The sequence below is a fragment of the Coturnix japonica genome, chromosome W, assembly GCF_054131305.1.
Source record: "Coturnix japonica strain WE chromosome W, WE-NBRP24, whole genome shotgun sequence".
Classification (NCBI taxonomy): Eukaryota; Metazoa; Chordata; class Aves; order Galliformes; family Phasianidae; genus Coturnix; species Coturnix japonica.
The window spans coordinates 6,187,050-6,209,714 of NC_140701.1; the positions used below are offsets into that span (position 1 = coordinate 6,187,050).

Genomic DNA, 22,665 nt, shown 5'->3' on the forward strand with positions numbered 1-22,665 from the left:
TGCGTGTTTTATTCCTCACAGAGTGAAAATAGTCACGTCTCAGAGGTGTGAGAATAATCCTATGAATTTTGTGACCAAAGCTTTTGTAAAGGCTTCTTTTTTACTCAGTGATGTTCCAAACACAGAGAAGTCTAAGTCTGTTATGTCCTTCAGACTTACAAGCCCAGCAAGCATACAAAAAACTTCTGCATAAGTGTTAAGAGCTTTATGCGTCAGCAAGCAAGCTTCCCATTCCTATTTGTGTACAGGTGCCTCATTACACTACTGACAGCTTTTCAGCCTAGAGGTCTGGCGTAGGTTTTGTGTTTCCAGAGAAAATAGCGTGTTGGTAATTTTATTAAGAGAGCCACGAGACAGATTTGGGAAGGGAGACGCACGATCCTCGTTCAAAAGGAAGGAGGCAGCAGTATTGCTGCCCATCAGTCCAAACGGTATCAGCATCTGTTGGTTCCAAATGTCCTTTCCCCACAAAAAAGGCAACACAAAAATCAACTTGGTCTCTCCTTACCATCACCCTCTTCAGGTACGTATCCAGGCTTATTCTTATAACAGAAGAACATCGAAGGCAGCTTGAGAAAGCCAGCAAGAGCTCTCTGCTCTGGGATAGGTGCTGGTTCATCAGCAATTATAGCACCATCAGATGGAGGATTGTCTGATGGCACAGTCGTCATCTCAGCTTTGGACAGAAATTGAGCCAAACGTGAAGACTGAATTACTTCAGAACAGCAACACTAACCCCACAGTGCCCTTATTTCTGAGCTGAGCTGTCTGCAGCAATGTGTACTACTGAATCACTGAGTAACTGTGAGGGTTTGACATCCCAGAAAACATTAACCAGCAACTGAAGAGGACTGGTTTCAAATTATTTGGGGGAAGTCTGCGCTTCTTGCCAACTAACCTCAGTCTATTACCATGGTAGCTGTTACTGAAACTTTTACTGTTCAAGAAGTCATCCTTTAGTTGCATGCTCCTGAGACAACCAGAACACTGCTCTCAGTCTCTGAAATGTAACAGACAGGTGCATAAGAAATATTATAGGTATTAGATATTTGAAACGCATGTAATTACGCACCTGAACAACAGATACTAGCACACTAGGTTGACATTGTGCGTTAGGATTCTGACAGGATCAACAGTTTTCATCACTTGCTTCATTTTGGACTAGGCATACAGAACAGCTAAAGAAAAAGACATTTTTGAGTAATTCTGAGCGGTCTTTGGAGCATCTACTTGCTCAAGTTTAAAGGAGAATCGCTGAAGAGAAGCTCTGGTATTAGTTTTGCTTGGATTCCGGCAGGCAGTGCATTAGGAGGCAGCATGATTGTTTCTCACCAAACAGATTATACAGTCCCATTGACCTTCCTGCCTTTTTAGCAAAGACAGATCCACATTTCTCTTGTGCAGTATTACGGCTGGCTTTGAAACTTGCAGCACATTCAGTAAGAGAGGGCCATTACTGTGTTTCCCACATAGCTGGATTTGGGCTTTGGCATGAAACAGTGCCACAGTGTAGCTGTAAGCAACACCACGGCATCTCTCCAAACAAGCTGTAGAGCAAGAATGACTTTGTCAGCTACTGACAGATCTGAGGAGCATTCATCAATGATCTTCATTAGGCAGTGCTTTCTTTGAAGACAGGGTTTGTGCACTTCTTGTGCTTCTGCCAACACACCATCATTCATAAACTCATCTGCCTTTCTTTGCCAAAGCTAAGCAACAGTATTTAGATTAATGAGAATCAGCTGGAATGCAAGTAACAAAAAGCATTTGGGGTAATGCAAGCTAGGAACCAACCTCGGCAAGATTCCAGTGTGAACCACATTCTTCATAGCTTCAAATGCTAGGAAAGCATCATCAGTTTTGCCTTCAACTGCATCCAGCACTGCAAGTGCTATACGTGCCTCTTCTTCATAGGCTGCAACCTGAAAGACCTACAAGCAAAGTGAAAAACAAGTTATACCTAACGTACACACTGATACTTGGAACAGCTGGTGCATGCCAACAGCCAGGAAGGAATCGGGTAGGAGAAAGTTAACAACATCACTCATTTTCCTCTAAGACAAGAAAATACTTCTGGAAGAAAGTCGGTGCTCAGGGAGGTCAGTGTCATCCAAGCAGATACAGTTCTACAACTAAGAGAAGTTCTCAACAAATACTGTTTCCCCCTTCACCAGATACATTCTGATACTACCAAATCTCATCGTTAGCACAACCCAAAAGAAACCCAACAACAACAACTACAAAATTAATAAACAAACACAACAAAAAGCCCAAGCAATGTAAATGTGGCTCATTTCCAGCTGGGACAGACCTGCTTTCTTCAGCTTGTCAGGTATGATGCAATGTGTTGGTTCTAGGAGAAAAGCAATGCTGATAACACACCAATGTTTATAGCTCCTGCTAAGCATGTTGTGCACAGACAAAGCTGTTCTCAGGAAAGGATCCAAGGAGCTGGGAAAGAACAGAATTAGGACAGCTGGTTTACGCTGGCCAAAGGGGTGTTCTGTACAGAATGGCATGGTGCTTAGCCATCTTCTGGGTCTAACCACAGCCAAAAGCTTGTATATTGTCATATAACACCCTCTACTCTACTCTTAGATCAATCCATCTGCACCTGAATGTCCACATGATGGAAATGCTTGTAGAGAGGATCAGTCAGTTCAGGAACATTTTTGTTCTCCCTGATGGTTTCCAAGCTAATCAGAAGTTTCTTTGCCCAATGTATTCCTTCTGGTCACAGAACAATTCAGACTAGCACCCTGTTGAAGAAAAGAAATAGAAGCTATCTCAACAAATCCAAATCAAGTGTTACCTTGTTTGGTTCTTACTGGTTTTTCCCCATGTGCCGGACTGTGTGCTCTGCTGATTCCCATTCCTGCCTGTTCATGCAGCAGGAACCAGTGTGCAGCAGTCTGGTATTTATAAGGCAGACTCTTCTAATGCAGTCTTCAAACAAGAATTTGCCAGCAGTTACTGTTAATTGTTTATTGCCTTCACCCAGGACTTGGAAAACCAAATCTAGAAGGAATTGCATTAGAAGACCATTAGTGGTCTAATGGAATAATCCATTAGTGGATTATTCCAGCTTGCAGTGCCCACATATTTGGGAAGCTTGCTTCATCACTTCATTCCTACCTTGGCAGTGAGTAGTTACAATTGCTTTATCTTTCTTGTGTAATCATAAATGTTTTAGAGCAAACAGCTGTGTCTTGTGTGCTTTCACAGTGCCAGTACGTGTGCTGGTGACCCACTTTGGAAGTCTGAAAGCAACTTTTAACTACAGCATAAGCTCTTAAAACTCAGAGGATCGAGGTGTACCAGCAATTTAATCTGGTGATATTATCCTCAGGATGATAGGAAAAAGACTGGACTAATGTGACACTGCCTGCTGTAAAACCAAGTTTCTGTAGAACTTCAAATACATTTATTAAAATCCCCTCTCCAAACCAGAAGCACATGATGTCTGTTCAGCCTTTTAATTTCACGTCTTGAAACAATCAAACCCAGCATGCCCCATAGTACCTCTGAGCATGTATTTCTGTGCTTCATGCTAATATGTTCCCAATGCAGCGTTTGCCCCCACACACCGTGTGCACACAGCCTCACCTGGCATAAACAGCTGTATGCGCACAGTGCTGCTGACTTCCCAGCACAGAATGCCCTACCACAAGGTCTAGCCTGGTTCCTTCCAAGCTGCTAAGAGCAGACATAAAACACGTGTTGTTTTAGTTTTGACCCTGTGTGTATAGTTATACAACTGAACACTTAGACAGCCAATAGGAAATGTAATGTAAATGTAAACACAGGGTATACAGATGCTTCATAGAAATGATTAATATGATAGAAGGATAAAGGGAAAATGCTCACCAACATTGAAGGTCCACAGTAAAGTCAAAAAAAAAAAAAAAAAAAAATCACCAGAGGAAGAAATCCTGCCTTAGAGCTGGTCAGCCCTTACATGAGATCTGGGAGAGTTGGAGCCAAGCTCCGCCCCTTCCAGTAGCACAGCTGAATTACCTTCACCTGTGCTCCTGCAGCTGACTCATTGCTTGCCTCAGGTGGTCAATCAGAAGTTCAGGCTGTGATCAGTAGTTTCCTATACACTTTGTTAAGGTCAAAATACACTTCAGAAAAGCTGGTAAAGCAATTGCTCTGCCAGTTGTCCTCCAACTTTGCTGTCACTCTAATTTGGCTGTTAAGATCTGCAAGCTCCACCACAAATTACACACCAACTTTGCTTTCTTTCAGAGCTGGTTTTTGAGCACCTGCCATGTGTTCAAGGGATGGACTTGTGCAGGGACTCTCCAGAACTGGTTGGGAACGCAGCTGTCTCAAGCAAACACAAAACAGTCCAAAACTTACCTGAGAACATCTGGCACAACTCCAAACTTGAGTTTCTCACAATGGTGATGTGTTGGTGCGTCTGGGAGGAGGTGACCCAAATTTACAAGGTGGGCATCTCTGTCCTTTTTCCCAGCTGAAATGCGTTTGAGGATCCAGACTCAGCAAATATCTTCTCGTCTTGTTTGCATTATCACTTCTGTCTTCAGATTCGTTGTGCTGATTCCCTTAGTTGTCAGAGGGAGCGGGGTGTGACCAGGACTCAGCTGGGCTGTGATCAAACTGCATGTACAGCCTCAGAAACTGCTCAGGAAATGGTTAAAAGAGCTGCTTCTTCTTCCTTGAAACTTCTGGCCTGCTGCAGCTTTGATTCTTTAGGGAAGAACAGACATAGCTGTGATTGTCAGGGTCTGTGTGGTTTGATTCTGGTTTCTGGGACACGATGAAGTGTGTGGAGTGCAGGGTGATGGCACTCTAAGGACATTTCCATTTGGGTTGGATTTCCAGGTTGCTGTGTTCAGTTAGGGGAGTCGTGGCACTGAGGTCTGTGTGCAAGGTCTTGCAGGCAGGCTCAGACTATGCTGATGGCTGCAGTTGCTGTCACTGTGTGCTTGCAGCCAGCACCCTGCTGCCCAACTCATGCCACCCACGTGTTTCCCTGGCGTGTTGAAACAAGCAGGAAATCCTGAAACTTGGGAGTTTCAAAAGCAGCGTGATTTGTCTCCTCGGGCAAAGTCCTCAGCCAGAACTGCAGTAGAGACACCCCCTGGAGCCAGCAACTTGGGGTCGAAAGTACTGGATTGGAAGGGGTCAGTGCCAGGCACCCAGCTAACCTGTGGAGGTAACAATGTGCCTAGAACTAATTTGGCCCTGGACTTCCAGAGAGCCTACTTTGATTTTTTGCTGTTGCCTACTTGGAGGAATCTCACAGGCTAGAGTGCTCAAAGGTAAGGGGGCCATGAGAGCTGGGCAGCATTTAAATAGCGCTTCTTCGGAGCTCAGGATTGGTGCATCCCTAAGAGAAGGAAATAGGGAAGGGGGGTGTCCTGGAAATGGGTGATGCTGTGATGGTGAAGATGTTGAACACCTTCTTTACTTTGTTTTTCACTTCAGTGACTGCCCCTTGGGACTCCTGGGCCCTGGAGGGAAGAGAGAGAGCTTGAGAAATGGAGAGCTTCCCTCTGGGTGAGGAGGGGGTGATCAGAGAGCATCTGGTTGGGATCAGCGTGCACAATCCATAGACTCTGATGGGATGCATCCACATGTGTGGAGGGAGCTGGCAGAGGTGATTGTCAAACTCTTTATCATCTTTGACAGGTCTTGGAGGAGTGCCTGAAAGCTGGAGGAGAGCCTGTGACACTGCAGTCTTCAGAAAGGGCAAGGAGGAGGATCCGGTAAACTGCAGGGCAGTCAGTCTCACCTCTCCCTGGAAAGGTGGTGGAACAGCTTGGTCTGGATGCCATCTCCAGGCAACTGGAAGGGAAGAAGTTTACCAGCAGTAGTCAGCTTGGATTCACCGGGGAAATGTCATGCTCAGCCAACCCTGCAGCCTTCTGTGATGGCATCACCAGCTGGGTAGATGTGGGGAGAGCAGTGGATGTCATCTACCTTGACTTCAGCAAGGCTTTTGATACTGTCTCACATGACATCCTGGTAACGAAACTGAGAAAGTGTGGGATAGATGAGTGGATGGTAAGCTGGGCTGAGAACTGTCTGACTGGCCAAGCTCAGAGGGTTTTGATCACCAGCACAGCGTCCAGTTATAGACCTGTGTTCCCCGGGGTTTGTTGATGTGTCTGGTCTTGTTCAGTATCTTCACTGATGACCTTGATGAGGGGATAGTGTCCATGCTCAGTAAGTACACCTATGATACAAAGCTGGGAGAAATGGCTGACACACCTGAAGTCTGTGCTGCCATTCAGCAAGACCTGGACAGACTGGAGAGCTGGGCACTAATAAACAAGAAGTGGTTTAACAAAAGCAAGTACAGAGTCTTGAATCTGGGAAGGAATAGCAGCAATTATCAGTACAAGGGCATGCAATGTTGTGTGGGCACATGGGTGTGCAAAGGAAGAACAGTGCTGGGATGGGCTGTGGTGGGCCAAAGATGCATAGTGGACCGAAGATGGTAGATGCAACTCTGGACCAAAAGTCATGCAGCAGCTCATGGAGTGTCACTGGACAAATCAGGCTGTGCGCTCTTTGTGAATCTCTAATTGTGATGGTTTATTGATTGACTGCAATAAAACTACAAGTACTGAGTTGGGCAGCAACTGAAACACCGCGCACTGCAGCCGCTGCCTTGTGATGTTTCTCCTCTCAGTCTTTCAGCTGCAGCTTCTGCATCATCTCTGCAAGGCTGTTCATCGCTGCGGAGAACTGGAAAGAAACAAAGCAAGCGTAGAAGTAGGACAGAAACAATCTAGGGAGATCTCATGAAGAAACTCTGACCAGTAAACATCCAGAATGGCCCCGTGTGGAACAGCATGTTCCTTTCATTCAGGTCACTGACACTACTTCCCAGGACACACTGCCTATGCTCTGTCGTGGAAAGGCTGTTTCAAAGGTTGCAGTGCCCGACATGGCAAGCTTCTTTATCACAGCAAAACCTTCTGGCTGTTACCAACCACATCCTTCTCAAGCCAGAGGAAGGCGTCCAAGCTCCCCATGGCAGCTCTCACTGACAGTGTCATTTCCTCAAACACACAGCTGGCTGCTTTTCTATTCCATTGCTTCCCTCAGGATTTTACCATCTCTTTCATATCTGACAGATGGAGGCACTGAGACCAACAAGAGAATGTGTGTCTGTGTTCACCAAGGACTCACCTCTATATGTGCAGCTCTCTGAGAAGCCTTTTTCAATTCCCTTCTCCTTTCTTTTTGTCGTTGTCTTCTTTCTATAAAGCAAGAATACCAATGAATTCATTTTGTTAACAGCAAAACTGCAGAAACATGGGTGCTGTGAAAACAAATGGCAGTCCAATGACAAAGCAAATGGGACTAGGAAGCCTCTCAGACATTTCCAGGGGGACATACAGAAGACCACTGTGAAATTAACAGAAAGAGATGCATTTAGGTATTCTGGCACCTCACTGCCTTTGGACTTTGTAGCCTTCAACTCTTATCCCCTCTACAGAGCAGGAAAAAGCAAGCCCTAAGCAAACTCAATGTGTTGCACTTCACCAGGACGGTACCGCAGCACCTTCTTACCTCTTTGCTTGGAGCTCAGTGCTGGGGCAGGCCCAGGGTGTGCTGCTGGGGCCGGCACACTGTCTCTGTTCTGGCCTCTGGCTCTTTTGGTAGCAGGCAACTGCGCTGCAGTCTGTTTCTCTTTGTCCAAACCCTTGCGTTTACACCCAGCCAGGGTCTTGGAGACAGAGCTGGGACCTGCTGTTACAGGAAGCCCTCCAGCCTGAAGATGAGCTCCCTCCGAAAGCACTTCCTGCACCACTTTCGCATAGATGTTTCCATTTGGCTCCAGGCATACATCTGTTATAATCAAGAAAGGAGAAGCAGTAAGATTTAAAGAGTGATCAAGGCTAATTTCTGTAGCAAAATGGGCCACAATACTAGGAAATCTCATCTTGCGTGTTCACAGTAGCGGATCTTAGGATCTGAGCTGAAGGGTGGGTTTGCATTTCAAATCTGGACAGGGAAGGTAATTGTAAATCCCAGGGATGAAGACCTCAAGCAACACGCAGCAAAAGGAGTATGAAGAAAGAATGGACAGAAAGCCTAACTAGAAAGACATTGAATTAAACCCTGATGCCTGTTGTGCATCTGTACCTCTCTTGGGTTCCACGTCACAGGCTGCAGTCCTCCCCAGACTTTCCGCAAGGCTGCTCTTGGCTGGAAGACCACTTGTGTCAGCTTCTGGCAGAAAGGAACAAGAAATACTTGAAGAGCATCTCCTGGGATGAAGATTTGAGCGCAGCCAACCACCAACTTCCACTCTTCAAGTGTAGTTCCTACCACTTGCCTTTTTGCTGCTACAGCATGGTGCCATTTCTGCAGTAAGCACAGATCTGCAGTGGACTTCCTTCACTCTTCCATCACACATGCACCCCTTCATGCAGCCCTATTTAGAAATACCCACATTCTGGAAAATACAGACAAAAAAGAAACAGGCAGAAAAGCGGCACTAATACTTTGTCACTGGTGGGAATCTCCACAGAAAGTGCTGTGCTAAAGGTGTGAGGTTAAGGGATCATCACTATCAAGATAAAAGTCACAGCATGGAAGATTTAGCGATGGCGTGCTGACTAGAAGGAAAAAACAACACTTACCTTGGAGCTTGTTCATTTTCCCTCCTATCATCGGATATCTTATCATCATCTACGTAGCTCTGAGGTTGGCCAAAGCCTGTTGCCATGAGCTTTGCTAAACGCAACAGTGCTGTGGCTCAGAGGTATTACACCGGCACATAGCATAGGAGAACTCCATAACCCAAGTGTCATGGGAAGAAGAAAGGGGAACTGTTACAATTAATTACGTTCACTAAATTGATAATTGTAGGCTTCTTGTCACACACTACTGCCTACAGCAAAACAGCACAGATGTTGACAACTGTGATTTCTGCATACAAGCAACCACTCGAGGCTGAGCACTCTCTCCTGTCTCTTTGCCATTCCTAGAAAGACCCAGAAGAGCTCAGTGTTCTCTTGCTGTTAGTTTACATCCTCCAAGCACTTCCAAAGGCACGCTGCTCTGTAGAAAAAGCTGAGCTGCCCAGAAAGTTTGTGCAGGAAGAAGGCAGCAGTGTCAGTGCACGTCATCCTGGGGGATCTGAATGCATTTGTGAAGAGAACAGGGAAAGAAGAGGGAAGAGAGCAAAACCAACAGGCACTAGCACTGCTGCCCGCAGGGGGCGGGGCTTGAGGCAGGGCCTGTGCCAGAGGGGGGCCTGGAACAGTTAGGGCCAGCTCAGGGCCCAGAGCAGAGGGGGAGCAGGCAGAGGCAGGGCCTTGGGGCCCAGGATGGAGGAGGACCAGGCACAGCTGGGACCAGCTCAGGGCCCAGAGCAGAGGGGGACCAGGCACAGCTGAGGCCACTGCAGGGCCCAGGTGAGAGGGGAACCCAGCACAGTCGGGGCTGCTTTGGGGCCCGGCACAGCCAGGGCCTATCCCCCTTTTTTGCACATATGAAATGCTCCCAGCTGTGCTGCACAGCAGAACATCTTTCAATGGAGATGAAAGCCTATAAAATGAAAGAATCCTTTCTTATTTCTTTCACATTTGTGTTTGTTGACTGCAGTTCCAACCAGGTGGACTCGCAGTGTCTTGCAAGTGCCACCTGGAAGCAGGTACAGACTGGAGACCCAGCACCCTCAATGTCCAGGTGAGTAACAGCAGCCAAGGAGGCCTTTGGGCTCTGCAGGGTCCAAGTGTGGAGCATTACACACAGGAACAGCTGAGTATAAAGACAGTGGCAGAGCTGCAGAGCTTGCCATAGTAGAGAGCCACAGTGGCTCAGCTCATTTGCCACAGTAACACAGGAAATAAGAGCCATGAGGGAAATGCAGATGCCTTCTGCCCCCATCAGAGGGGAGGAATGAGCTGCACTTCCACAGAGACATTCCTCTCACAGCCACTCACACCTCAGGTGTGGAGGGACGAGCTGGGGCTGCTGGTGGCAGCTGTGGAACACTGCCATCTGTGATGCTCCATCCTGCCCTGGAGGGGCATGTAGAGCTGAGGACCTTTGTCACTGCACAAATGACTGCAAGCAAGATGTAGCAGAGGGAACATAAAGCATTTAATAACTTATCATACAAAGCAATGAGTAATAGAAATGACAGTATTTCCAACCAAATATCACCCATCCTAGCAGTCATATCTGATCTCTACAATCCCACCCAAACAATTTCCCAGCCCCCTCCAATTCATCCTCACTATCCCACCCCTGAATTTCCCTCCCCCAATTCCCACACAGTAATTGCCCACACTAATTACCAGCATGCAGGGCATGGGGAACACCTGTTCCTTGTGTGCAAGCACCTGGAAAAAAAAGAAGTGTCAGGGAACTGGGGGTCTGTAGCAGGTTGTGGAGGCTCTGCATAGAACATAACCCCAGACCACAACCCCATCAGCTGCTGGGGCAGCAGCATCCCTGTCATTGGGGGATGTTGCCAGTGGTGGATAGGGACACAGGGAGAAGCCACACCTTGGTGTAGCTCTGATCTGCTCATGTCCAGTCCAATCCTCTATAGCACTTTCCATCTTCTGTCCTTTGTTCTTAACCGTATCCTTCCTTCTCTTCTGCTCTTTTTCTTTCTTTTAGGTGTCTTACCTGTATCTGCTTTTCCCCTCTTCTGTTCTTTTACTGCTCTGGTCAGCATCCAGTGTCTGCACCACAACTCTAGGTTTTGGGATCGAGAAAGGTACACAGGGCATAGATTTGTACAAGAAAAGCTCTCTTGCTGTGCCCAACAGGTGACAAAAAGGGGCCCTCAGGACCACAAAGGCAGCTTGTTTCTCCAAAAAAAAATAAACTTAATTCTTTTCTTTATAAGAAGCATTAGAATCTTACAGAGAAGATGAAAATCATCTTCACTATGCTTTTAGACTGCGCATAGACTAGACCAAGATGTGTGGTGTTGCTTTGATACCTTATGAGGAGCACCGGTATCAGTGGATGAAGCTAACATTGTCTCAGAAGCACAATAATGGAGTACTTTTGTTTATAGTTGGCCTGAATGCAGTACAGGAGTGTGTTGCAGTAGTACTTGTTCTGAAATTCTAGGCTCTGACTAAGAAGTTTAGCAGGGTCCAAAGCACTTGTGAAAACAGTAAAATATTATTACTTCCTGTGTTAACAAATGAGTCTGTTACAATAGGATGATGAAAATAATGCTGCTTTAATGTGCTAATCATCAAACAGAGGATCTAGTCAGATTTCTAACTTCCAGCTCTTTAATTTTAGAGGTCTAGTTTGGAGCCTAGGGGACACATACAAGTTTGCCTGCGTATTAAACCCTTTACGGCAAGGGAGAGAGCAAATGGGTCACAGGTAAGGCATTTATTTAATCATAAACAAAAAAACAACCCTTAAAGTATATATGTTTTCTTTCCTGTAAGATGACCTTTTAAAACTTTTTTCATGCCTGCATTACTTGTGCTTCCTTGTAATAGGGATGTGTTTCACTTGAGGACTCAACAAGCATTATACTGAAGTCCCCTAAGAGCTCATTGGGAAGAATGAGCGATAAAACTTTAGGACAGGCAACACAGAAGTTCACCTTTTCACAGGTAAATTAATTGTCTTTAAATGATTTTAAGTTATTTATGGAAAAAGTTGCTTGTCTTCTGTTACTTCATATAAAGCAAACAAGTTTTTCTTAACTGTCTTTAGAATTATCAACGTGTATCTGACTCCTTACAAGTACCTAAATATTGCTTAAACAAAATAAAGAGATTAACCAGCTTCTTGGTAACATTCAGGTGTTTGGACCTGAAGCAACTCAAGAAGAATTCTTTGAAGGTACTGTGAAGCAACCAGTGAAAGAGTTCTTAGAAGGATGTAATTGCCTTGTTTTACGTATGGCGTTACAAATGCTGGGAAAACTTACACATTCCAAGGTATGAGCAGAAATGCTTTTTCCTTGAATTAATTTCTTAAAGTGAGAACTACTTCTAGAAGAGAGAGATGTTATGACTTCTTACCTAGTTACTCAACAGGCCTTGTACGTTGCCTTCTTTTGAATACTAGTAACCTTGAAAAGTCGTCTTCTTCCATAACAAATATTACTAAATTTACAAGTGTGTAAGACAGCATACACTACAATAACTTTGGTTTTTGTTCCTACTATAAATGCGTGCATCTTAAATGCTGTTCTTTATTTGAAGGCAAAGTATGTCTGAGTTTGTTTGATTTATTGTAGGCAGAAATTAAACATTCTGAAACATTTGATCAAGGTATTTCAATCTTTTTTCAAATTTCTGATTTTAGTAATAACAGCAGCATAGAAGATTGTGTTCCCTGAGCTTTAGTAGTACAGAAATAATACATAAATGTCCTTTCTGGCTGGGAGCAGTTGTTTTTTATGTTTAATATTGTCATAACAAATGAAACGATTGGGTTCACAGGAAACAAGTTCCCCTTATTTCTGTTATTTAGTGTTCTGTTACTATGTATTTCCAATAGTTTTATATGCGTGGAGCTGAAGACTTTCCCATAGTAATACCTTTTTAGGACTTAAATATTAAGAATCAACAGGGTAGTATGTTCAAAAATTATCTTTCTATGCACCTTCCATACAGCACTATAGAAATTCTTCTGCGTATTGTCCTCTCTTGTGTTCATGACTGACTTTAAAACACTGAAGCTTGCTTGGTATTTAGTGACAGTGGAAAAACTAAGGCGTGAAGTAGGCAAGATGTGGAGGTAGTTGTGTGCTCCAAGAAAAGGCAATGGGAAAGGAGCTGAGTTACTCTAACAGTTTTTATGAGACTTGTAGATATTTCTAAATAGGGTTTGTGGGACGAAGGGAATGTTGTAGCAGAGACATCACTCTGGTTGTTATTTCAGGGTTGTTTCAGAGCGGGAAGGGAGCCTGGTAAACAGTTGAAAATCTGCACGTCTGTTAAATGTGGGAGTTTGCTGTGGGTTATTTTTTCTTCTTAAGGCTAAGCTTATGCAGAATATTCTGGCTGTTTTAAAGTGATGCCCTGTAATGTCTAAGGAATGGGATGTGAGCTGTTGCTTAAAGCCAGTATTTTTCAGGGAACAGTCTAGTAACACTGCAAACATTGCTTCAGACTGTAACTGGCCTCTAAATTCTTTGTGTATACTTTGAGATTAGAATCAGTTATCTTTGTCTTCATTTATGTTTATATGTTGCTTACAATAGTAACCTGGCCCTTCTTTTGTGTATTGCTTACAGGGACAGAAGATGATGTTGGTATTTTGCCAAGGACGATGGATATGTTGTTTAAAACTGTTGGAGGAAGGCTATACACGAAAATGGATCTGAAACCTATTCGGTGGAGAGATTACGTAAAACTGACTAATGACAAAGTGAGAGAAGAAATTGCTCTTAAAAATTCGTTGCTTCGTCTGACAAAAGAGGTAGGAATCTACTTTATAAAGAAATGATGAGTACATGCATCTTGTGATAGTTCAGTGTTATCCTTTCCATTCTGTAATGAAAGAGGGTTCTGTATTTACACACAGTTTTCTATTTGTCTTTCTGTTCCTGCTGAAAAAGAATGAAGCATCTTATTAGTGGTGTGCTACACCACACTGGGGTATTTTAGTTGTGGAGTATGTTAACTTGATCTTACTGATGAGGTGGTTAAGTGTGGACTTCACAGTGTGAAAGGCAGGTGGCAGTAAAATTCCTTCTGAATTATTTCAAGAGCACAGCTGAGTATGAAGTCTGGCTCCAATGATATTTAAGTATTTCGGGGAAAAATAAAACCTGTCTTCTACATGAACCAAAGATGTGTAAAACTGTTCTAGGTTTAGTGAGTATGTGGAAAGAAAATGCAGTGAACAGCTATATGCTGATCTCATCCTACTCCATTAGAGAGTTAAGATGTGATCGTGCGATATAGGTGCCTCCTCTAGTTTCAAGACCCGTGTTCCTAGGTAAAATACTTGACCTTATAAGCTAAGTAGGTACAAGCTTTGCTGACTATACAAAGCCAGATCTGGGTGAGTGTCATGTAGATGAAAACTTCTATGGTAAAAGTTTTACTTCTAAGCATACTGTATCTGGTAGGTGAGATTCCTCCTCTTCAGTAGATGAGAATTTCTTTCTACTTTTGTGCTCTATAAAAAAGCAACACAACCTGAAGCCTGGGAACTGAGTATACATCTATGAACATCATGAGATCTACATGTTGGGAGCTATTCTGTATTTTCTATGACCAAACTACTTAAAAATATTATATTTACAAAATTTAGTCATAACTTCATTTGTGTAACACTTTGATAGCCTGAGTTAAGAAATAATAAGCTGCTTATCTACATTAAGTGATCAAGTATTCTATTTTAACTTCCTTTTCTGAGAGTTGACCTAATAAGCCATAGGATATGGAAGTCCTGAATTAAGAAAATCCCAATAAGAAAAATATTTCAGGAGTCCAAGATTCATGAAGGGTAAAATGCAGATTATAAATGGGCTATTGAAAATCATCTTATTAAATAACTCCTTTTCCTGTTGGGGATTCTCTCCCTATTTGTTCTTTTTCTTTCTGAATCAGGAAGCTGAAATGCATCAGATCTTATAGTAAAGGAATTGTCAGAAATGAGTAGTAAGGTGAAACCAGTCAAAACGTGTAGCCAGGATTTTTGTGTTGGCACCTTGGAACTATACTGTATTGTTTTCTGGTAGAGCAATACAGCTGCTTTTAAAATAAATAAATAAACAAATAAATAAATAAATAAAAGCAACCAGTGGTGTATTGGTGCTGTACATCAATAATAAATCCTAAAGTCTCTGTTTTCTTTCGTAGGTAGACCATCACAACAGCACTAATGACAAATCCCCAGCTGATTCTAAGGGTATGTTTTATATTAAACAGTAGCAATTAGAAAAGCTTCTGTAAGGTCAACGACTGGCTTTTTTGGCTAATGCTGATAATAAAAGGATTATTTAGCTTTTATTTGTAACAGAACGGAATAATGGGCAGGACATCTGGGCAGAAAACAGAAGGAATAAAATGGCTAGGAGACTACTGGGACATCTATCATAACCTGGTTTTATGAGGTGAAAGTAAAACAAAGAAAAAGAGTATGATTTGTGATAAGATCCCTAGTGGTTTTCCGACAGGCCTTTAGGGCACTTAAGAACTCACTAAATACTTTTTTTTCCCTAAAAAGTCAGAACGAAGTGTCCTTACTAGTTCAGTTCTCTATATTGTAAAGACTGAAGAGTTCTGAATATTTCTAACCCAACTATAGATGTTAGATTGGGTTTTGGAAGTGAAAAAGCAAGCTTTATAGCAGGCGTGTCTTTGCAAATGTGTAGGGCAAGCGTCTTGACTTCCAGATACTTGGTGTTTGTATGAGAGGTGGGGATTCTCTGTGTTTATGTTCTGGGAAAAGTTTTAAGCTGTAAGCTTAACTATTACTTATTTTTAAATGCAGCTAGTTTTACTGTCTCTACATTGACTTGTAATATTTTCTACTTTGCAGGTGCAGAAAATCTCTCAGAAGGATCAGACCAACTTAGCAGATTATCTATAGATGATTTTGTGAAGTTCTCTGGGTTTCATTTTTTGAGATTTACAATGAATGTTTTTATGATTTACTGGCTCCTTTATCAAATGACAGAAAAAAAAGGACACTTTGCCTTGCTCAAGACATCAAGGGATATTCTTACGTAAAAGGTAACTAGAATACTTTGCAAACTGCCAAGCTTGTCATGGAATAGTGTAACATGTTTCTTCTGAGATAGAAAACTCTTAAATGTGTTCAGTGTAGCTCTAGAAGTGTCTGCTTGAATGTGAAGGCAACAAGCTACATGTACGTATCTGCATCTTCAACAGTATTCTCCTTATTCCTGTACTTTGCCCATAAAGCCTGTGTGAACTCCACTGCCTTCATCATCCTTGAAAATGAGAGCCATACAGTCGTTATAATGCAGACAAAATCCAGATAACCCATCCCCAATAAAAACTACAAGCTAAAACAAAAAACTTCTCAGATTGACTTCTGCCCCAATGAATACAAACTTTCGGCTTCTGTAGTTTAAGAACTTAGCTTTTGTACTTTCAGTACTAAGGCTGCTTGCTTAATTTGGATGGAACATACTTTAGTATACTGGTAGGATAAACTGTTGTGCTATACTATACCTTGCCCTTTTCTGTGGGAGGAAGAATCTTAGTCTTATCTGCCAAGAGCTTGTCGTATGTTTGAGGCAGAGTTAATGAAGTATTTTATTGTCTTAACTAAATGTTCTTAGTTTGTATACCTTATTTCTTGTTCACTTTCTCTTTTGCTAGCGAAGCTTGCAAAAATCACTTTTCCTTCTTTTGAAAGGTTTGCAGTGGGTTCAGATTTCTGATTCTAAAGAAGCTTTCAGACTTTTTAAACTGGGACAGAAACACCGGAGTTTTGCAAGCACAAAGCTAAATACTTGCTCCAGCTGAAGGTGGGAAACTTTCACTAACATTGGGTGTAACATAGTGTGGGGAAGAGGGATGAATGAAAATATTGTTTATGGCTTTTTTTCGGGGAAGAGGCTTTAAAAAGGCTTGATATCTAGTGTTCCATGTGATATTTTGTGACAGTTTGTGATTCTAGTGCTTTGAACTAGAAGGATTAGTCCTTCAAGCAGATAAGTGCATACAAAAGCTAAGTGTTTTATCAAAAACTCTCAACAAAACAACTAAGCCTTCTTCCATGTAAGTAATGGTGGTTCATGAGGGGGAAGAAAAGCAAAATAAACCAAGACGGAATGTCGCTTTAAAAGGTTTAATGCATCTAGTAGAATTATTGTTAATTGAATCTGGAATAAATCCAGCAGTGTTTTGAACAGATGTTACAGATTTTAGAAAATGTGTGTATTTCTGGCTATTGACCTTGCTTCATTTCTCCTTTTAGCCACAGTATATTTACAATTAAGGTACTAAGAATTGAAGACCTTGAAATGCCACGAGTGACACGAGTCAATGAGTAAGTTCAGAGCAGAGTTCCCTTCTTCTTTTAGGATGAAATTGTCAGTTACTTTCAGTATTGATGTATTGATATTGGGCTACGGACACTAGGTTCCCTGATACAGCCTCCTGTATGAGTGGTGGTTCCCCATTTCCTGTCATTATGCAGTACTAAACCATCAAGTTGTAATGCTGTTCTATATCTTGTGCCCACTGTTCCACACAGTGTTCCTTTATCCTTCTCACTCAACTTCTGAACTAATGTAAATCCTCAGAAGGAAGAATATGGCAGAAAAATGGAAGCTGTGTTGGAAAAGAGTTTGGCAGGAAGTAGTGTGCAACTTCACTAGGAAAGCAACATTAAAAAGCATGAAAGGGTTCAAGAAATTGTTCCTCTAGGAGGAGTGGTTGTGTTGGAAATGATAAATAATCAATGTACATTCAAAGGCAAGAAAACTTAATTTTCCTTATCTGCCTTCAGATTATCACTGTGTGATCTTGCTGGTTCAGAAAGGAATACCAAGACGTGCAATGAAGGTGACAGACTGAAAGAGAGTGGAAATATCAATGCATCTCTCCTAACTCTAAGCAAGTGTATTAGTGCACTCAAGATCAGTCAGCAGTCAAAGTAAGTCCTTGTACAAACTGTAAACTAGTTGTAGATTTCAGATATCATGTACAATGTTTAAACTATTGTTTAAAATGCAGAGTACGAAACTATGTTATGAGTGAGAACTATCTGTAGGCTTCTGCAGATGTGTGAAGACTTAATGATCTAAGAAAGTGATCTATAAACTTGCCTTCTTTTTGTTGTTGTTTTTTGTTTGTTTGTTTGTTTTTTCAAATAAAACCATTCCAGTTCTAAATTTCTGAATGTGTTATCATAGACTTAAGCAAATTAGCGTTGTGGTTTTTTTGTTTTTTTTTTTCTGGCCTTGCCTTCTCAAACAAGTCCTGGGGCAGATTATAAAATTTGTTTTCACTATTTTCACTTTAAATGTGTGAAATGTTAGACCTTTTCCTCCTTTGTTAGTTAGTTGCATTTATCATTTAGTTCTGCTGTAACAGTTTTCCTCAGGGATATTGCTGTGCTTTGTCCTAGCCAAGAGACATGGTCAGAATATATATATTATATATATATAATTTGGAAAAGAAAAATTATATATAGATATATATAATTACATATATACATATAGATATATATAATTACATATATACATATATATATTTTTTTTTCCAAACCTTGATGCAACTTCATCATTCTTTCTGATCTAGCTAACCAAATTCAGAGAGAAGAAAGCCTGCTTGCTACTTCTGTCTGAGGTTGTGCTCTAAATGAGTGCAGACAGAGCTTTCTGTATTTTAAACAATGTAGTATTTATTTACAGTCACAGCTGGATATAATTGCAGAATTCTCTGCTGATTCTCATTTGAAGGTGTCTTTCTGTCCCAAAGATTAGGTGAGCTCTGTGTTCATGAAATGCCACACTGTGCCTGGTAGCCTATTCAAATTCTGTTATGCTTAAAAGTAGATGAAAATAGGCCTTGCTACTGGATTAGTCTCTTATCTGTCTGTCCTTTCTAGGGAAGAAGGATTCCTTAAAATTAGCTGCTGCTTAAAGTGCTTTGATTTATTCAGAACTGTTTTATTTGTTGGTCCTGATCACTTGAAATTTTAACAATATGGGGGAAATGTAGTGATGACTTTGATAGTAATTTTCTTTAAAATAAGAACTCATTTACCACTCCTGCACTAAAGCTACTTATGGGTCACGTGTGTTGTGACAGGAGCGTAGCTATGTGAAGCTTTTAGCTCTGTTGGCAGAATTCAGTAGCTGTAATGAGTCCAGCAGGTAACCTCACTAGAGAACAGTGTGTTTAGTCACGCTTTAGGAGTTCTCTCCTAATTTTCTGTACATCACCAGCTGTTTGATTCAGTGACTTAACCTTGGTTTAGGAAACACCAGAGATGTTGTGATAAGTATATGCTTCTTTATTTCCGAAGTATTTACTATTGTCCTTTCCTAGAGACAATATACTGAGAGAGTGGTTATCTCTGATTTTGTTGGGTACTGTTTTCTTAGAAGTAGATAGGTCAGTTTGCCAGATGTGGTAAGGGAAAGAGAAAGGTGAGAGAGAATTTAAGCTAACGTGAGGCTGTATGACCTATCTTAGGCTGGATGTTGAATGTACTTTTTGTTTTAAATGTTCTCGTGGGTTGTCTAAGAAGATAATGGCTGCATAGTAGCTGGAACAATCATACAACCTGTCTGCAAACTAGCAAAAAGATTAAATTCAAAACAACCCACAACTCAAAATGATTTAAAGACTAGTGCGGTTATTAATGAGTTGTCTTCCACTTGGATAGCTCTCACATTGAAATGAAGCTGTTAACTTCTGCTAATGGGATTTGTTGTGGTTTTTGTCTTCAAAGGGTGCAGCAGCACATACCGTTTCGTGAAAGTAAGTTAACACACTTTCTTCAGGGATTCTTCAGTGGAAAAGGGAAGATACACATGTTAGCAAACATCAGCCAGTGTGCTTCAACCTATGAAGAAACACTCAATGTGCTAAGATTCTCAGCTATTGCACAAAAAGTGAGTATGTTGTAGTCTATTTTGTTGATCAGTACTTATGATTTGCATTTAAAGAAAAAATTCTGTTCTTCTAAGAATATGAATCTATTTGTGTAGTATCTGTAGTGAATCTGGGTGTTTGTCTCCATACAGCAGTCAGGATTTTTAATTTAGTGTTTTAGTTGAGCTTAATTTTCCTACAGAGTTTTCTAAAAATCTCTACTGGGGTCTTTGTGTTTCTTTGGGGCGTGAGGGCAGAAGCATCTTCTGAGAATCTCATTCCTAAAAAGTATTCAACCTAACAAGAAGCAACTTGTTACATCTGGAGGAGATTTTATGCTATTTACTTAATTTTTCTCTCTTCTCAAAATATGATCCCATGTAGGAAAGCAAATCCAGCTACCCCATATCTTGCTGCTGTTGTAATTTTGATTATTGTCCAGTTCAAGTGTTGACAAAAGAAGTGGAGCAGTAAAGAGTTTGAAAAGCTGTGTTATGGCCATCAGATGCTTCAGTGGGAAAGTGGGGGTTAAGCGGAATGGGTAGGAGTGAGTGCTATGATATAACACTGAAGAAGTTAAGCTGTCAGATCAGTGCTACAGTCTTGATGGAAAACTTTGAAGTGCTGAGAGTTTGTGTTTGAAGCACAATTGATGGATGTGTGCCCTTGGATTGTGGCCTTATCTGAAAGAGGTTAAGTGTGAAAGTAGAGGGAGCAGCCTATGAGGGTGATGTGGCGCTGCAAGACAAAGAACTGAAAAGATGATGATCAGTTGCATTGAATGCAACTGGAAACTCAAAACATAAAAAAAGCAGAAATCTATGGCTGCATGAAGTGGCAGTTCTTGTACATTGTTGGCCTAGTGAAACTCTTGAGGTTAAAAGCAGGATTGGAGTCTGCAATAACTCTTTTGTAATTTCTTGAAAACTGGTTTAAGTAGTGACCAAACATCAAATACTATAAAATATATTAGCTGTTACTAGAATGCCACTTATCTTCCCCCCATATGAATCACTGTCATGTTGTATGTGAATTTGTGAGGTGGGTTTTGAAGCTGAAATTAAAAACTTCTTGTATGGCTGTGTTCATAGTGGCTATCCAGACTATGTGTAGAAATAACAGCTATTATGTAGTCAGCTATTCACCAGTTTTAACTGATTATAAATTACGTTTCAGGGTGGAGAACATAGCATAGTGCCTGACACCTGTGTTGATCCTGAGGGCATTCTTGATTCTGTGCATTATGATGTCATGGATATTAAAGAGCAAGCTGAGGCAGCACATAGTTCCATTGTATCCCTGGGGGACCCGAAGGAAGATATTGGCTGGTTTGAAAAGCAGCTGGAGAAAACTAACTTTGAACTGATGGAGACCAAAGAAGAGCTAACAGAGAAAAACAGCAAACTACTTAAAACTGAAGAAGAGCTGATGCAGAAGAACAAAGGTGAGTTATGCGATGTGAAAGGTAGAAGACAGAAATAGTTCATTAATCTAAAATAGAAATAACCAGTTTGAGTAGGAATTAGAGGAGATGTTTTACCTTTGGAACCATAGCCTGTAGATAAATGATAGTTTGTTCCTTGTGTATATTCAGGTTCAGCAATTCCACGGTTTTTGGTTATTTCTTTTCTTTTTTTTTTTTCCCCCTCTCCTTTAAACTGCAACTAGCAGCTTTACGCTTTCGTAAGTATGGGGTTAAATGTCTATATCCTGATTTTTACTTTTATATTGTAATCTCTACTCTTCTTTATGTCTTGTTGATGCAATGTTTTCATTCCAAGAAATATAGAAAACTTTTGAATCACTCCCAATAAGTGAAGACCACATGCAAATTAATTAATCTGTTTAAAAGCTACCTAAACATTAGAATATCTGGAAAAATTGATTACTTAATAAACTATCTATTGGCTACTTATGTAATACAACCTTTTCTGTGTGTTACAGACTTTGAAATGCAGATGATTAAATTGGATGAGTCTGATGAGCAACTTAAAGAAGCAACTGAGGTAACTTTATCAAGATGTTGTGTAAAATTGTTTTAATTAATTAATTAATGAATACCAACTTGTGGTAGCTTAAAATGCTATTCCAGTAGGCTCAGTTAATAGATTTCTTACCAAGCTTAGCTTAACTGAATTTGCCTTTAATGCATTGTGTAATTCAGCTACTTAACACTACATTAGAAACTGATGACTGAATTTTTTTTATTTTTTATTTCCAATCTCAATCAAGGTGCAGAAAGATGACATTATTACAGAGCTACAAGACTTAAAATCTCATTTAGAAGAAAAAGTAAAAGATTATGTGAGTTTTACACATCTCCGTATCCTTATACAAAAAAAGAAAAACACTAATTCTATGCTTGTAATCAACACATTTTTGGAAAACTGATTTTCTGTATGTAGCTGGTACTCGCTTGAAATTGTAAACAATTCAAATTTATCTGAAGGTAGTTGTTGTTAACACAAACAACAAAAATATCAGTGTGTTCCACTAACTCCTGCCTCACACTCCTACATCAGAGGAAGAGCAACAGTAAAAGTATGTTGAGTAGAGTTGGAAGTACGTGTATGAATGGTCAGGATATCTCCACGGTCTATGCAGTCCATAAAACTTTATCCTGACTAATGTACTGCGAGCTACTGAATATGTGAAGACTAGCTTGATTAAGTATGTGTGCATACCACTTCTGGTGGTTTTTGTTCATTTTTTGATGTTTGGTAGCCTGAAGTAGCTCTGAAAACATTTATAGTTAATTCTGTCACTCAGATCTCTAACCTTGTAAGCTTAGCAACTTGACCCTTCTTAGTCTTTGACTGTCTGCATCACTGCAACTTAGTATTTCCATGGTATTAAAGCTGACTGTGATGAGTAGTCATGTCCTCACCTATTACTTCTTCCAAGAACAAGGCTCCAACTCTATCTGTGAGATTGTGTGGCCTGAACACTTCTGAGGCTTTTCTTTTCATAAGCTACTAAAGATGAATAATCAGTCCTTGGCAGTGCCAGCATGGCTTAACAATCGTCATCTTGTAAGTAAGGAAGCTTCACTTGTGGTCAAGGACACAATCTAAAATATGCGTAACAGAGCTGACTAAGCTTTAAGGTTAGATTATATCTGTCACGATGAAAGTGATTTTAGCAG

At 41.1% G+C, this 22,665-nt stretch overlaps 1 protein-coding gene and 1 long non-coding RNA gene across 4 annotated transcripts; both read left to right on the top strand.

Annotated features, from left to right (window-relative positions):
- Nucleotides 1-9,577: 9,577 nt before the first annotated feature.
- On the top strand, nucleotides 9,578-19,875 carry LOC146754413 (uncharacterized). 3 transcript variants are annotated; one of them, XR_014938903.1, is made up of 9 exons: nucleotides 9,579-9,678; nucleotides 11,263-11,349; nucleotides 11,472-11,588; nucleotides 11,781-11,918; nucleotides 13,223-13,407; nucleotides 16,327-16,438; nucleotides 16,891-16,962; nucleotides 17,425-17,571; nucleotides 19,378-19,873. It is a non-coding gene; the product is annotated as an uncharacterized LOC146754413 (long non-coding RNA). The 3 variants fall into 3 exon arrangements; XR_014938904.1 differs by lacking the exon at nucleotides 11,781-11,918 and having other exon boundaries at nucleotides 9,578-9,678; nucleotides 19,378-19,875; XR_014938905.1 differs by lacking the exons at nucleotides 9,579-9,678; nucleotides 11,263-11,349; nucleotides 11,472-11,588; nucleotides 11,781-11,918; nucleotides 13,223-13,407 and adding an exon at nucleotides 15,486-15,674 and having other exon boundaries at nucleotides 19,378-19,870.
- A 182-nt stretch (nucleotides 19,876-20,057) lies between these two features.
- Nucleotides 20,058-21,562, top strand: LOC146754414 (uncharacterized). The gene is made up of 3 exons (XM_085527563.1): nucleotides 20,058-20,150; nucleotides 20,697-20,964; nucleotides 21,465-21,562. Exons 1-3 carry the CDS (start codon nucleotides 20,058-20,060, stop codon nucleotides 21,560-21,562), a joined length of 459 nt encoding a protein of 152 aa, XP_085383689.1.
- The last annotated feature ends 1,103 nt before the right edge of the window (nucleotides 21,563-22,665 follow it).

Bases quoted from the DNA above. Each gene is read 5' to 3' on its own strand.
- LOC146754414 (XM_085527563.1), top strand. From the start codon at position 20,058: ATGGGTAGGAGTGAGTGCTATGATATAACACTGAAGAAGTTAAGCTGT. The intron at 20,151-20,696 runs GTTTGTGTTTGA...ATTACGTTTCAG, and splicing joins AAAACTTTGAAGTGCTGAGA to GGTGGAGAACATAGCATAGT. The intron at 20,965-21,464 runs GTGAGTTATGCG...TGTGTGTTACAG, and splicing joins GCTGATGCAGAAGAACAAAG to ACTTTGAAATGCAGATGATT.